This window comes from Megalops cyprinoides, chromosome 6 (assembly GCF_013368585.1).
Source record: "Megalops cyprinoides isolate fMegCyp1 chromosome 6, fMegCyp1.pri, whole genome shotgun sequence".
Classification (NCBI taxonomy): Eukaryota; Metazoa; Chordata; class Actinopteri; order Elopiformes; family Megalopidae; genus Megalops; species Megalops cyprinoides.
This window is the reverse complement of record NC_050588.1, coordinates 8,613,551-8,629,312: the sequence shown is the minus strand read 5'-3', so window position 1 is coordinate 8,629,312 and position 15,762 is coordinate 8,613,551. Positions and strand designations below refer to the sequence as shown.

General features: G+C 43.3%; 1 protein-coding gene across 1 annotated transcript; it reads left to right on the top strand.

The window, feature by feature from the left end:
- Positions 1-916: 916 nt before the first annotated feature.
- Positions 917-7,081, top strand: LOC118778923 (RING finger protein 223-like). Its single transcript, XM_036530723.1, has 2 exons — positions 917-1,177; positions 6,329-7,081. The coding sequence occupies exon 2, from the start codon at positions 6,389-6,391 to the stop codon at positions 7,079-7,081; it is 693 nt and encodes a 230-aa protein (XP_036386616.1). The 5' UTR covers positions 917-1,177; positions 6,329-6,388.
- The last annotated feature ends 8,681 nt before the right edge of the window (positions 7,082-15,762 follow it).

Sequence of the window (15,762 nt, the reverse complement as noted above, 5' to 3'; positions counted from 1 at the left end):
ACTTAGCCCACAATTGCCTCAGTAAATATCCAGCTGTATAAATGGATAACATTGTAAAGAACTGTAACCTATGTAAGTCGCTTTGGATAAAAGCATCTGCTAAATGAATAAATGTAAAATGTAAATGTACTAAGTGGATGGGGACCTTTGTGCATTTCTGTTTGTGTTGGTTGTTAAGAGTATGAATAGTCAGGTGAGTGGTATCCACGCACCTGAGTAGTGTTTGCGGGTGCTATCCAATAGAGCAAAAAGCTCATCTGTATGTATAAAAAAGAAATGCATGGCAACACTGCCATCTTGCAAAACCAACTAGCAATAAAGACTGATAAAGTGTGTTCACTGTGTTGCTGTGAATCTGTCTTGTATGTGGACAAGAGGGTTGAATTTTCTACTCATTTTTATCATGGCTTTCTTTTTTCACTCCTTGTTGCTCAGCTCACCACAAAGCAAGAGAACAGGAATGACCACACAGTACTTATCTACCTGAACATGCAAATCAGGACTTGGTCAGTTGGTAGCAATGTCTGTTCCATCAAAGGCTTTGTAGTAATTTACTTGGTTCAACTGTGCTGATATATTTATACATTGTACTCATATTAAAACAAACACACACACAAAGGATGCACTGTATTGAAACTGTATACGTGACCACACTCGAACGCCTCCTGGTTCTTTCCGGTAAGAAACCAACACAAATGCTAAGTCAGAGTTGTCAAGCAGAATGCCTTGCCAAGTCTGGACGTTTGTGTGTGTGTGTGTGTCTCTTCTACTCTGTCTCTTCCGTCTTCTCTTTCCCCTCCCTTTCTCCTTTCTCCCTTCCAGGATATATCAGTGTAGCCTGCCTGTCAGGGTCATTTGCATACAGAGTGCTGAAAAGCCGGTGAGCTCTCAGGCAGGTGAAATTGGACCACAGGTTTCAGATACAGCAGGATCCCCACCGCTGCTCCGCACCCTCTCTCTCCACGCCGACAGCGCTGCCTCGGGGGCACCTCAGAATGTACCTGAGCTAATACGACAGGATTTCCCCCTGGCCCACTGAAACAGCACCACGAGGACCAAAACAAAAAACCCAAAACAGAACACAACTCCAGAGTGGAGAACTGTTTTAGGAGCGCACACAACTGGAAATAATCCCCAGACAGAGTAGGAGGGGACACTGAGGAATTAGTGACAGCAGGTAGGACTTGTTCTCAGCTCTTGCACGGTGTAATTGTAATTGAGATATTGAGCCATGCATGTAATTGAGCCATGCATAAGTGTGATAAATGTCCTTTTTGTATGGCAACATGGAGCAGTTTGGTTTGAGAAATCACTCATTTTAACTGATATTTTCCCACAACACATGGGAACATGTGTTGTGGGAACACATGCATACATCAGAGAGCAGTAGAATCAGTTTTGGTCATAATTCAAGTGTCAAGTCAGATAAAAGTGTTTTCTGTTTTGTGTCACATTATGGGGCACTAACATAAAAAATGAAACATTTTTGCACATTTTATTTTATCTCACTGCTATTCAAGTTCAAAATGTGGCCTTAAAGCAAAATCCAATTTGACCAACTGAATGCTGAAAATTATGTATTTTATGTAAAAAATGCAAATCAGTTACAGTATATATCAGAAAATGTTGTCATATTCAGTCTGATTCAAACTAATTTCTGAGTTCACGTTTATGGAACACAAGGCTGCTGACACAAAAACTACTTCTGCAAGATGCAACAGATATCAATATAGGGCCAGGTTAGATTGTGATCCGTGATAGGTTCAAACTTCAGAGCAGCTCGCGGAAGAAAACAAAGTTGGAAAAATAGGTTAATTCCCCTGCCAAAGATCTGCTCTTGATAATGAGGTCAGCTGTCTGCGTTCTCTCTGATGGAATCGTCACAAAACAATCAATAGGGAGAGGGTAATCATTTACCTTTCACACCTGTCCTGACACTGAATTCCTCCAGCCAATAGGCTTTGCTGGAGGCTCAGAAAAGTGAGGACTGTTGGAAAAAGAGTTTGCTTTTGTCCAAAGTGATGGAGACTCCCGAGCAGGCAGATGTATTTGGCAGTTACAGTGACCCTACCAAAGAGTGGGCGTTTCAAAATATTAGAATAAAAGGGCTTATCCAATACCTTGACTAGCCACTTCATAAAACAGAGTTTGCTCTACCACTGTGGATTTACTTAGCATGGAAATTTAACTCTTTTTTTCTTGCATTTCTGGTGGAAGGTATTACATTACATGCATGCATGTAATGTAAAGGTAGATCTGCCAGTCATCATAAGTGTAATGCTGCAGACTGACTTACTGCTGAAGCTCAAGTTGACGGTTGCAGGTAGCAGCAGAGGGACAACAGTGGGTGAGTCACTGGGAGGTGACCAGGAAACGACATACACCGGCAAACACCGCAGACATGTGCGGGAGCGGTGTCTGGATGAAGTACGCTGCCAGTGGCATTCCTCAGGCTGACCTTGAGTCAGCAGCTTTCAGAGGCCTATTGTCTAGAGTGTTTTGGTGGTACGTGAACGAGCTAGATAGAGAACAAAGTTTGCTCGTTTCTCTTATGTTTTTTTGTCCCCTTATGTCATGTTTAGGAGTGTTTAGGTGCCTCCATGAAGATAACCCCTCATTTTGGTCAAACCTCGATTCTGGTGACTGCTCCACTGAGTGGTATACCCGAGAGATATAGCACCTCTGGTCTTGTATGGTTCTTGCCGCTACCTGTTTGCCACTCCGCCTTTATAGGTTTGTAGCTTGTCCCCCATGCTCACACAGAAGGTGAAAGGAAACAAATTCCACTGGCCGTCTTCACTCATTGAAAATCTTAGGCTCCATCCAATAGTTCCTGCTGCAGTTCATCTTCAGATGCCAGGTCTTTTAAGTATGCGACATTCTCACAATATTTCTGTTACTTCATGACTACAGCATCACTCAGCTTAATGCCACAGAATCGCAGAGCACTGTCCATGTTATCAGGGCATGGGAAACTCACTAAGCAGCCAAGTCATTCAGATCGATGGTGGGGCAAGCAACTGTAGGGCTAGGTGCTATTGTCTATTTTATTGTCTTGACCGTTTTGACACCATTTTTGGAGTACTTTAAGCTCAGTTTAAATACTGCCATGCTTTTAGTTGGCCACCCATACTCAACGTTCGTCAGTGTTACAGGAGTCGTAGAAGTAGTGGTGATGGCATCAGCACTAGTGGCAGTATTAGTATGAAACATTAGTATTATTCATTTGTTTGGCAGATGTCCTTTCAAGTCATTCAGGTTGATCGCCTTGCTCAAGGTTGCAGTGGCCAACCTGGGCAGTGAACCTGCAATCTCCGAGCTTAATTCCTCCACCACTGTGCCGCACCGTAGCAAGGTCCCTGACACGACGTTCTCCTTCCCAGTCTTTTGCTCCCCACGGTGGTGCCTCCGGCGTCCGGGGCGCCCGCTGGCACTCTAGGAATGCGCTACGGGTGAAGCGGAGGAGCAATAACAAGCAGGTGCTTTGTGCAGCAGCAGGGCGGCGGGGGCCGCGCACACGGCCGCAGCATTCAGCTTGGACGCCATCGTAACCTTGGGTACACACACACGTGTTTACAGTGATAAGATACATGGTTTCCTGTGCAAGCGACATTGTGTCGTTCGCTCCGGAAAATGCTGATTGGTGCGGCGGCTTATCACAAGACTCATGCGCCTCAACGGTGGGCAGTGATGAAGGGTGGAATGTGCCTCCGACCTTATAGGGGGCCGCTGCATTCTCCACACACTTAGCACAGGTTAAAAACATTCAGGCTGCGATAGCAACAGCACTCGATACTTGCTTCAAGCAGGAGTCACTTAACCTGGGCCTAGTATGATACTGTGCCCGGACAAAGCTGTATTAAAGAAGCAAAAGTCGTTCCACACAAACTCAACCTGTTTTAAAGGTGGGCTTGTAGGAGGCCAGGCGGAGACACCGGGGGGGTTTTCTGATGTAAATCACCTTAGTGCAGTCAGTGCTTGGGACCCAGCAGATGAACCCAGTGGGAACCCCATGCAAGAAGGTGATAAGTAAGACGGCACAGCGGTGTGAGCGTTGGTTACAGCCAGCAATGGCCAGCCTAGCTCGCATGGAGATAGCTGTGTGGCAGGCGTGACACAGACGTGAAATCACTCAGTCCCTGGCATTCCGCCACAGCAGGAACACTTCACATTACCATATTCAAATTCATCCTGTCAGTTTTTATTTAAATATGGAACCCCTCACGACGGGATTACCACTGTCAGTTGAGCGCTTTGTAAAGAGCAATAGAGAAATGATTGCGAGAAATGAAGTGGGATTACATTTGAATGATTGATATAAGACCTGTTCCTCATCACCTCTGCAGAATCCCCACTGACTCCATCATGCTGTTTCCCTACTTGCATATTCATTTGCTCATGTTCACCAATGTTTGATTATGTACCTACAAGCTAATTAAGTCTAGCATGTGTTTATGCGAATTGTTTCATATCAGTGTGAACCAAGACCTTGCTTGGTAACAAACAGCCAACTAGTCATTTAAAGTGGGTTTCCTGTACACCAGCGACCCAGTGCTTCTATGAAAACATTCAGCACTGCTAATGCATCTCTCTTCTACCCCTACCTATCACTATCATAATGAGAACATCAGCAGCTTATACAGATATTATTCTGACCATTATTTTACCCGGTGGTCTTCTTGAGATTATGTTAAATAGTAAGTCAAATTTTGATCTTCATCTGCAAAATAACACTAAATCACAAAAAGAACCATGCTTTTTGTCTAAGCGTGTTATGTATTTCTGAACAACACAAAGGACTCACTCCAAGCAACCAGGCTGCTGCCTGCTGGTATTCCTTCACAAAGGCACAAGGTAAAATGGCTATAGTGATTGGCTATAGTAAAGTGTAGTATAGCATAGTGAAGACTCCACAAAGGCAAATGGCTAAAGTCAAATAAGAAAAAATAACCACAATTCTAACTGTAATTCTGTTCTTGCACTCACATTCATGGCTGCAGCTGTAACCACAGCCATAAGCACGATCTCCGTGGTATCAGCTGTGATTGGGCTGCAATAGCAGCGTGGCACCCTCAGTCCCTACCTCTCTTTTCTCTGAAGGGCACGGTGCCCACAAGGGGAGGCAAAACAAAGCAGCCAGTGTCCTCCGGTCGGGCCTGAAATACGACACCCGGCCAGGTCCAGCCACAGTACCTTTTCACTCACAATGGCAATTAATGCCACAGACAGTCACTACAAGGTTAGAAGCTGGCTAGAAAAATGGCCTGGGACTCAAAAGGAACAACCAACAGCATGCAAGATACAGTGTGCATATCACACGACTTCAGGCATGCATGTGTGGTGGGGATGGGGAGTGGAGGAAGGGCACAGAGGATGTGCTTCATTTCCCAGAAGCACCCGTACTTGTTGAGAGATAATTACTTAAATGCTGTAACATGTAACACTGTTCGATCAGTTGCAGACAGGGAAATCCTTCTTACATTCCCTTATTCCATTGCCCGATCACAAGCTGTGGAAGGTTTAGATCTGACACAAAGAAATCAGTGCCCTGTGGCTGAAACAGAGGGGACTCTGTACTTCTTCAGAGGTCACTGCTTTTACAAACACTGCGATAAAGTGGTGAGGAGTGAAAGATGGAAAACACAGGCGCGCGTTCGCTGTGATGTAAAGGTCGTGTGACTTCATAAGTATGAAATCAAATACACCTGTGAGGGAGCATTTCCAATAAAAGCAGCACTTACAACCTCATTGGTTGTCAAACCCCTGCACCAGCTCCGTCTGGTACTGCATACACTGTTTGCCTATCTCTAATCGAGTCCTTGCAACACCATGTTCCCAGTAGTGACTGTTTGAGGTATAGGCCTGTCTGTGTACATTAAGGATCTGGATATTTGATTCTTCCTTTAAAGAGCTCATAAAAAAGTTTCATTCCAGCTGACTCACACGTTGAATTAAAGTGTCTGAACAGATTTGTGATGATGGTATGTTACAGTACACTACATGTTACGCAATATTTAATAGCAGAGCTCACTGCTTCCCCGCCCTTGATATCAGCTGTTTGGGAACTACGCAAGCAGATATCAGCACAGACCCAGAATGCATTGAGGTTTTCTGACTTCTGGAGGGGCCAGTGGAAGGGACCCATACCACTTTTTTCTAAACTTTTAATAATGCAATAAAGAAGGGGCTCCTTATTTCTGTTCCTCAGTCAAAATTACGAGTTTGGAAGTGTCCTGTCAGTAATAAAAGATGTTAATATTTGTTTAAGTTTGTTATTCTAAAATTCATGGAGAAACCTCAGTGCAATTACAATGCTGCTGCATTTCAGGGCTTCCGACATAAAGAAGAAGAGGACAGCACAGGAGAGCCCCTGTCCCCCCCCTCGGAGATGATGCAGACCACGCAGGTGTGGCACACACAGGTGGCGCCCATCGCCAACGAGCCGGAGGTGGGCGGGGACCGGCCCGAGTGCTCCATCTGCTTCAACACCTACGACAACGTCTTCAAGCAGCCCAAGCTGCTGGACTGCACGCACACCTTCTGCCTGGAGTGCCTGTCTCGCGTCATGGCCCTCTCTGAGCAGGAGGAGAACGGCCACATCCCCTGCCCGCTCTGCCGGCATCCCACCTCCATCCCGGAGAATGGCACGCCCGCCCTCACCACCAGCCGCGAGGTCCTGGGCCAGCTGCCCGCCCACCAGCAGCGGGAGGAGCGGGTGTGGCTGGAGGGCAAGAAGCTGTGCTACTCTGGCCCGCCGGCGGACGCCGCCACCAGCAACGTCACCTGCATCTGCATCGACATCGGCTCCAGCAAAGAGGGTGGGGCCCTGCCGGCGCGGACACGGGCCCGCCGCGGCGGGCTGCTGGGCCGCCTAGGCCTGCTGACTGACTGGAAGCGGATGCTGCTCTTCGCCGTGCTCGCCGTCCTGCTGGCCTGCATCATCCTCTGGCCCCTGCAGTGCATCTTCACCACCGGCACGCTCCGCTGCTTCCGGAGCAGGCCGTCGCCGCCCCCCATGCCGCCGCTCAGCTCCCTGGCCCCGCCCCTCACGGCGCGACCCCGGTTCTGGCCCCCTCAGTGAGCGGCCACGGGCGGGAGAGTGGAGGTAAGGGCCGGCGGGTGAGCAGATGCCTTGGCGCTGGAAGGAGTGTAAAGGTCACAGAAAGCTTTCAGCGCAAAACACAGAACAATGCAGCTCATTGCAAGCAGCACCTAAGGGACATGCTGAGGACACTGTGTTCCTCTGCACACCCTCATCTCTGACTAAAAGCCATGAGAGGAGCCAGAGGAAGACAGGACTGTGAAAGGGAGATGCTCTGCGGTCCCACCCTGCTGGCTACAGGGACTGATTCAGACACGCGGTGATCCTGCACCACTGAAAACACTTTACTTGTGTGGTAGTTGCTCCCATGAGACAACAGCCAGAAAGCATTTTCAAGAAAAAGTGGAGATATGACCCTTTATAGACTTGACAGGGCATTCACAACACTAAAACATAACTCATTTCACACATGTGTGGAATGACAAAGACAAAAAACCCCAAAACAACAGCACAAATGGGATGTTTGGACCCAGAAGGGATTTAATAACTGATATGTTCTGGCTGATATGTTGAAATTGGGAGGTTACATTGCACTTAAATTTCAATTAATACTTTCTCTGTGCAACTGTCTCTTGTTTGTATATAAATAAAGACAATGTGGATGAAGTATGCAAACAGAACCGCTGAAACTTTGACAATACCAGGAACAGTAGGACACTCAAAGTGTAATACAGCCTACTCAGTCTTGGTCCCTGAGGACTGAAACATCAGCAGGATTTTGTCCTAGCCAAAGCATTTAACTACCTGATTCAGTCAAGCACTGTCTTCCTCAACTCCCTTTAACTTCAGATCCTAGAGAATTTGGTGGTTCAAAGAGAGTTGAAAAAGAGAATGGATTGCAGGCCTTGTGCGACCGGAGCTGAATCACCCAGATGCAGTCTTACAACCATCTTAAAAAATGTTCATTATGAATGGAACAGATGTGGGTTTTAACCACACCCAGAACGAGACCAAAAGATAATACAGGAATGATTTATTTGTTTGTGTGTTTCCTTTTTCAATCAAGTATTATTCTATTGAGTTGTGTGTTCAAAAACCCAAAGAACAAACTTCAAACATCAAAGGAGTAGTCCTTCAGGTTTTGTCAGACAGGGCAGTTACCTGTCATGACAGTACAACAGTACAACAGTACACAATACTGTTCTTAGCTGTATGTTCACAGTCACATCAGGAACTGACATCTCTGGCCTCAGATTCTACAACATGCAGGCCTATTCTTGGATTCAATCAAAAGTGCCAAGCACGTCCCAGGGAAAGCGCTATTCAATAATAAAGCCCCACCAGAGTCCACCACCCTGTTATGGCAAAGGTGAATAGCATTTTTCCTTCACTCAACAGTTCTGTCTGAATCTGGCAGATGATTCTGCCACCCTAAAATGAGACTACATCAAACTCTCGCAGCACCTTATGAATCAGCATCGTGTGCCATCCTTTTCTACTGGCTGTTGGTGTTTACTGGAAAAGTCCTCTCAGGAGCCAGTCTGATGTCAAGACTTTTGTGCATTTCATACACTGTAAAGTTCACTGATATTGTATTTTGTAAAATATTTTGTATACAGTAACAAAAATAAATTCAAAAAATACCTATGATATTTGTACTTATTTTTGTAATTGTGTCTCTTTCTCTGCCTAAATCCACATAATTTTTCTTATTTAAAATAAAATGATTATTATAATAATTACAGCAAACATATTAATCACAATTATTATTATATGCAGAAGTATAATGTTCACCTAAGTATTGTTCAGGACAACTGACATGTATTCTCTTGGTTATCCAGGATTCACACCCTGTTGTTCAATCTATTAAAACACTAATCCCATTAAGTAGCCACGACAGTTCTCCATCCCCTTTCAGGTGCAGAGAATGACAGAGAGAAAAAGGTGATCCCATTTTAACTGGGGGCATTGAATCTGAACTAAGCACTTGCTTACACAAGTTTTTGACTGCATTGTGTGAGAAGAATTTAAGTGAAATAATCTTCTTGAAATATTTACTTAGTGTAGGACTGTGTTGAGACATTTTTTTTCAACCTCAGACAGTCCTGTGGATACAGATATGATAACACTGACAGCATTCTGAGGGGTTGGGCTGATTGCCTGAAAAGTCTAAAGTTCATGCATCTCAGATCATTGTTACCACAAAAACAGACAATGAAAGCCTGACCTTGATTTTGTGCTGCTAATTTTAGACACTGTTGTTGTAAGAAGTCTTGCTTACGTCTCAGCTAGCTGGCTTGTGAACCATACATTGAGTCTATTGTTTTTAAAGTAATTTTCCATTCTTTCATCGCATGCTATATATATTTTTTTTTCCAAAACAAGACCTATGTTTTGGGAGCAATAAGACAAAGGGCTGTTCAATCATTACCCCCCTAATGAAGAGCTGAAGTCACAGAAGAAGAAGTTCTTAGGAGAAAGTAAGGGGAAATGTTTTCATTCGGCTAGAGGAGGGAAATGACATGCTGTGATTTTGGGGCAAAAGTTTTGGTCCACACCCCACAGAGCAGCAGAGACAAGGGCAGGTTATGGCAAAGTATCAGCCTTTATCTGGACAGTGGGCATTAGTCCTGGTGAAGTGTGTCGTAAGAATGAACCAATTAATTCCCAGCTTCCGTCTCAGGTCCGTCACATGAGGTTCCTGCATATCTACATGCCACGTTCGTGAGCTCTCCCCCAGACCAAACGCACACAGTCAGACAAAACAAGGAGGGATTTGTCCTCTGATCAGCTGTATGTCTGGAGGCCTTTAAAGCCAAGTAAATAATGGAACCAAAGCAAGCTTCCACTGACATTCAAAGGTATACTGTTCATACATGACCAAAGGTTTGGCATTTCAACATCAAACAGTCTGACTGAAAGGCAGCAGAAAGACCAGACAAAGAAGAAAAGAACTAAAGCAAAAACTGGTCAGGAAATTTTCTGTGGTTTCAAAGAAGTTCAAACCGCAGTCATTCCAAATAACAAGACTGTGATCCCTAGAATGTAAGAGAAAAGTACGGTAGATGTCAATAAATAACACAGATACCATTGTGAAAAGAAACAATCGTACAGTACTCAGTCTGAGGATCTGTGAGGATTGCCACATTTTCTCACCCAGAACCTACTGAACTGAACCAGTACATATTTTCTATGATTTACCATTAATGAAATCACCACCACACTGATCATAGTGGTGTTTAATGAAATCTGAATGTTTGCCTAAGCAACATCTGTTATTGAGACAGGGAAGTTCAACTGAATTTCAGAAGTCTGAAAATTAGTATAAAGCCACAGGTGTATGCATATAATTAAGATGTGACAAATTGCTTCATTTGAATGGTTTAATAGTTGTGTCATTTTTTAAAGACGTGTCTTGTTAGCCACCAGCAGGCCCTGGCTACTGTTCTACTAATTTTGAAAGTCAAAGGTTGGGGCTCAAGAACAGGACCAAACACATCTTATGACAAGGTACATTATTACTGCTGTAGATGGTCTAATTCACTGCAGCATCCATCTGGATGTAATGAATTTGGGATGTATGAATACCAGAATTGTATGGAAAATGCAAACCACTGCTTGGGTCCCAGCTAGCCTTGCTGAAGGGACTATGCAGTGAAGAACTACAACCTTGATCTTCAGTACCGCTAGGAAAACATGTGTGTGTATGTGTGTCTTTAGCAGGTAGAGAGCAATGTACTGGAAGCTAATTGTTATGCTAATTCCCATACAAATCAACAGTGCTACCTTTGGGTGATATCAGATTTCACTTTTTTGTCTGTTTGCCCCTAGCTTTCAGAGTAAGCTCAATGCAGACTGACCCTGAAACACTGATGCATAATTATAGCTGTGCCCTACAATCTCTTAAACAGCCACTCAGTACAAAATTATATGATGCATAATTGTAAATATAGTATAACTGTGTGAGTTTTATAGTTTATATTGAGTTTAACATTAATTAAATTAATAGCACAATGAACAGCATTTGAGCAGCTTGTATGATTTCCCATGTTCATGCATCACTGAGTATACATGAAAAAGGTTGCAGTAGACCAATTATTTTACATATGTAGTGATCTTTTTTCTAAACGGATCAGCCATGATGTATCAATATTCTCCTCATTTGCATCCTTTTGCTGAACCATTATCTGACTAAATCAACTCCCACCATGTGCCTTCAGAGGAAAAGGTGGCTAGCTAGTTAGCTGTCTTGTCCTGCTCTGGTCCATGTACCAGAGAATATTTAGCTTGGTCACTCACTTTTACTTGGTGAAAGCACAGTGTTAGCTTCATTGTCTAAGGGCTCATTTTAAAGGAGGGTCTACCTCACAGCTCTCCTGCTCCATCTCCACTATCTGCTGCAGGTGAAAGTGCTTCTTTTCACAACCCAACAAGCTCGCCAGCTACTCCATGTTTCTGTGCCTCTTCTTATCCTTTCCTGAAACCTACTTTTAAACTCAGCTCCTGGCATCTTAGCATTTGAAAGCATTTTAAACTCTCAAAGAAGTCACAGAAGCTAGCTAGCTATCGGCGACTGCTAACCTAATTGAACAAGATCTGTTTAAATTCTCTTGCTGAAGAAAATGCATTAGTTTGGTTTTAGAGCTTTAGCTTCCAGACTGCGCACAATGAAAATGACTTCCACCTGTTAATAATAGAATAAACTCTAAATAAACACTGTGAATCCAATTGTAGGCCCTTCATCCACATTTTAACGTAGACAGTTTTTTTCATACAGTGAACATAAAGTAATAGTATCAAAAATACACTTTGGCATAAGCAATTTTCCTCAGCTTGTTCAAGAGTGTGTTGCTCATGGCAACTTGCTAGGAAACCATATGGACTCTGTGCAGAGAGGCTATAGCTTTGCAAGTGTAACAACTGAGCAGGTGTCCATCTGATAAAATTACAGGAAGTTTCCCGTTGATACTGGCTGCATGCAAGAGACCAACTATTTTTTTGTTCACTCTGTAATTGTGGAAGTTCTTTGGAGCTAATAACAACAACCAGCAAGCATGTTTAAAATGACATTTTTGTTCCAGAACATTAATTTTTTGGTTCTGCTCCTTGGAAATTTCCTTCATTTGTGGTTTTTGTTTCTGTTCTCTTAAGTGCTTCTGTTCCATTCTGAAAATATCTGGCCACGGCTTTGTTTATTGTTATCCAAAGAGGACATTAATAAGGACCCACAAAATAGGCATGGCACTATTCTAAAACATACCCTTTTTCACATTATGTTCATAGCCATAGCTACAATGTTGTCACTGAGGTCATGAATCCATTTAAGTCCTGAAAAAAAAATCATTTGTGTTAATTAGGCAGTAATTATGCCAAGAATATTCTTGCTTGGTATGTGCTACCAGAGGAGGGGTTGTAGAATCAAATGCACTTGGAAACAACTTTTCATTGGCGGATTTAACTACCAAATTTTCTCTTGACTTGGTTCTTATATTCAAATTGCACCTGTTGCCATCATTGTCTTAGTAGACAATCAAATAGTTAGAATTTGTGAGGAAAGGACAACGTGTCTGACAGGGATGTGTTTGAGGTGGTACTCCATGCAGCACCATTTAACGGGTGCACCATTCTACTAACAAACACACAAATTCATCCATCACTATAGATGGCTTTCTGCTGAGTATACAGTGCATTGAAGGTAACCTGAACAACAAAAAGCAGCTGGTTGGTTAGCCAGCTATCTACAGCACTCTGTAAAGCTAGTGACGCACAGCCATACTGAGAAAATCTCATCTCAGCTGTTCATTTCCTGCATGGTTACTGATACCAGTTCCTCTCCATATCCTCCTTTTGTCAAACAGACTGATACCACCTGTTAAGGTGATTTGGTTCAATTGGCTTCAGTTTGTTTCATTTTATTACCCAATGAAACATTTACACACTGCTCTACAATTGAACCATTTTGTGCTTGATGGTGAAATGTGTAAATATACTGAGTGTATATATATACAAGTATATATAAGTGTATATATTTCCATAACTTGCTGCGTAAAGTGTGTATTCCCATGATTCATTGCTAATTGACTGTATCCTTGGTGCCCAGTCCACAGCTCAAAAGCACAGCCCATGTCACCACTGTTCTTGCCAGTCTCACTATGGGGGTTTTTATTCTTTGGATAAAGCTTCTCAGAGTCACTTAAGCCTTAATGGCCTTATGACAGGTGGTGTGGCTCCAATACCGAATACGAGTGTCAAGGCAATTTTAGTCTAAGATAATAGTCAGTTGAGGTCTCTGCAAGTATGTATATTAGTATTGTACTTCCACAATCAAGGTGTGAAATGATCAGAGACATATTTAAATCCACAGGGCCTGACGTGATATAATTATAGCACATTTTTTTACAACCATTTAAGTACTTTTGGTACTTTCCTACAGTTATGCAAAAGAAAAGTAAAATAAAGAAATTTCCTTTATTCACACTTTTCAGTATTGTAAACTAATCTCTCAAGGGCAGAGAAAACACAAAACAAATTTTAACAGGCTGATATTTAAATTTTCAAAAATATTTTGGCGGTAGTGCTTTTTTGTTATTTTGATATTAGTGTTAAGATCCATATCTTGAAAGTGTGTATTGGTATTGCTGGTGTGTCTCTTGGCGTGGCTCAGTTAGTAAAACTGCTTGATGCTCAGGGGCAAGGCTGAGTCCGTAGGCCTAAGTTTGATCCCAGAAATGTGCTTGCATAAAGCCGTGTTTGAATTGTCCTCCTCCCACTCATGTCTCTGCAAGCTTGGCATGAGGAAATGGCGCGTAGCTAAGTGGTGGCTGGCATCATGCCTTTCAGGGGAAGATGTGTTTGCCTCACCCTCCCAGATAGTCACTGTGGGTTGCAGCTACAGGGAAGCTTCTATGACACGACTGGTCATCACAAAACTGGGAGAAAATGGGGGAAATGCATTGGGCATTCAAAATTTAAAAAGACAAAGCGTGTCTCTTGAACATAATGTACATATGCATCATCATACACATTCTATATATGTATACAGTATTTTTGGCTCAACTGAAATACCAGGGTTCTGATTCCAAGTTCCAACTATAGTTATAAAATAATAATGCCTGTTCTCCCTTTGTAATTCAGAGAAAAGCGTTTTGGGCATATCTGCCATGATGATTTTCTTACATGTGGTGGTGTGGACTTCAGGATTAAAGCTGTTCTCCTGCAGATATTATGCTTCAAGACTTTGTGCAAGCATGAAGGACTTGTAGATGTTTGATACTGTACATCAACCCGTATGACAGAAGAATGAGTGGTGGAGATGGGAAGTCATTATTTTAATGGTCAGAATCTCTTATTTGTGAGTTCTTTTTGAGCGCTGTTCAGAGCCATTTGAGGGAAGCTTTTTTTCCAGAAAGGTGCCTCCTTCAGCTGATTTACACCTGTGAGCCTTAGACACTCTTTGGGAAGGTCCTCCAGAGCTGCTTCATTATCTAGAAATCATTTAAGTCGGTGATGGGTCTCCTCTGATCCTGAGGCCTGGTGGATATAGGCTGACAGGTAGAATAATGGCTTGTTTCCATCACACAACCTAGTTAGTTAAACCACAGCTCAGCTGACAATTTTCTTTGAGATTAGTAGCAATGAGAATGTAGTATGGTAAAGGAAATCATCTTGAAGTTATATACCGTTCTTGTCTTACTTAGCCATGTACGTGTATCAGTCAGGCTGGAAATGCTCACTATTTAGCATTGTCTTTGGGGGTGTACACTAAAAAGGCTTTCTATTTCCCTGTAATTGCACTCTTTACATGGGTTCATGCCAGCACTGCCATTTCCTCATGGGACAACATGGCGTGAGCATGCTCATGTAATGCCTCACTGACGCATTGTGCCTCACCCTCTAATTGCAGTTCAGGTGTGTTTTTCACAAATTCCAGAACAAATCCAAAGCGTTGTTCAACTGTAGGTAGTGTACTGTATTATGACTTCCGTGGTGCTATACTTACAGGACTGGACCCATTTCTTTTCTGGTGGCTCAGCTCAGTATGCATTCTTAGGTCTGGAGCATTCTTGATCTCACCCTCCAGCCACACAAGGCATAACTGTCCTCTACTGTAGGACAAGCAGAACCCCACCCAAAGTGACACTATTCCCAGACACCACTTCAGCATTCTTAACATTTAAGAGTGGGAGGCACTACGTGTAACATTAACTTGAGACTGTTTGACCCACTCTAACATGGGCCAAACATGCACCAAGTCCGTGCCCACAGCCCTTTATTATAGAGGCATTTTCCCTCCAAATCTAGCCCCCCCCCCCCAACACACACACACACACACACACACACACACACACACACACACACACACACACACACACACACACACACACACACACATACATACACACAACAAAACCCAGCTGACCCAAAGTTAAACATTAAACAGAGCCAGAGTGCATGCAGATAGAGTTCACATCTCAGAACCTACAGCTGTCAGGCAGCCATCTTTGTTCACGTGAATTTCATCAGTCACACATTTTCCTCCCCTAACCCGGACAGAGTGAAATTTCTGGTTTGGGTGGGCTTTCACAATATGGCATTAATATGGCTGGTTGAGATTGCACCTCAAGATGTCACAATCTTTATTGTCGACTATCAGCAGGCCGGTGAGGTGTCTGAAGCAATGGAATGGAACCCCGTTGATAAGAGGTTATCTGCATAACCAT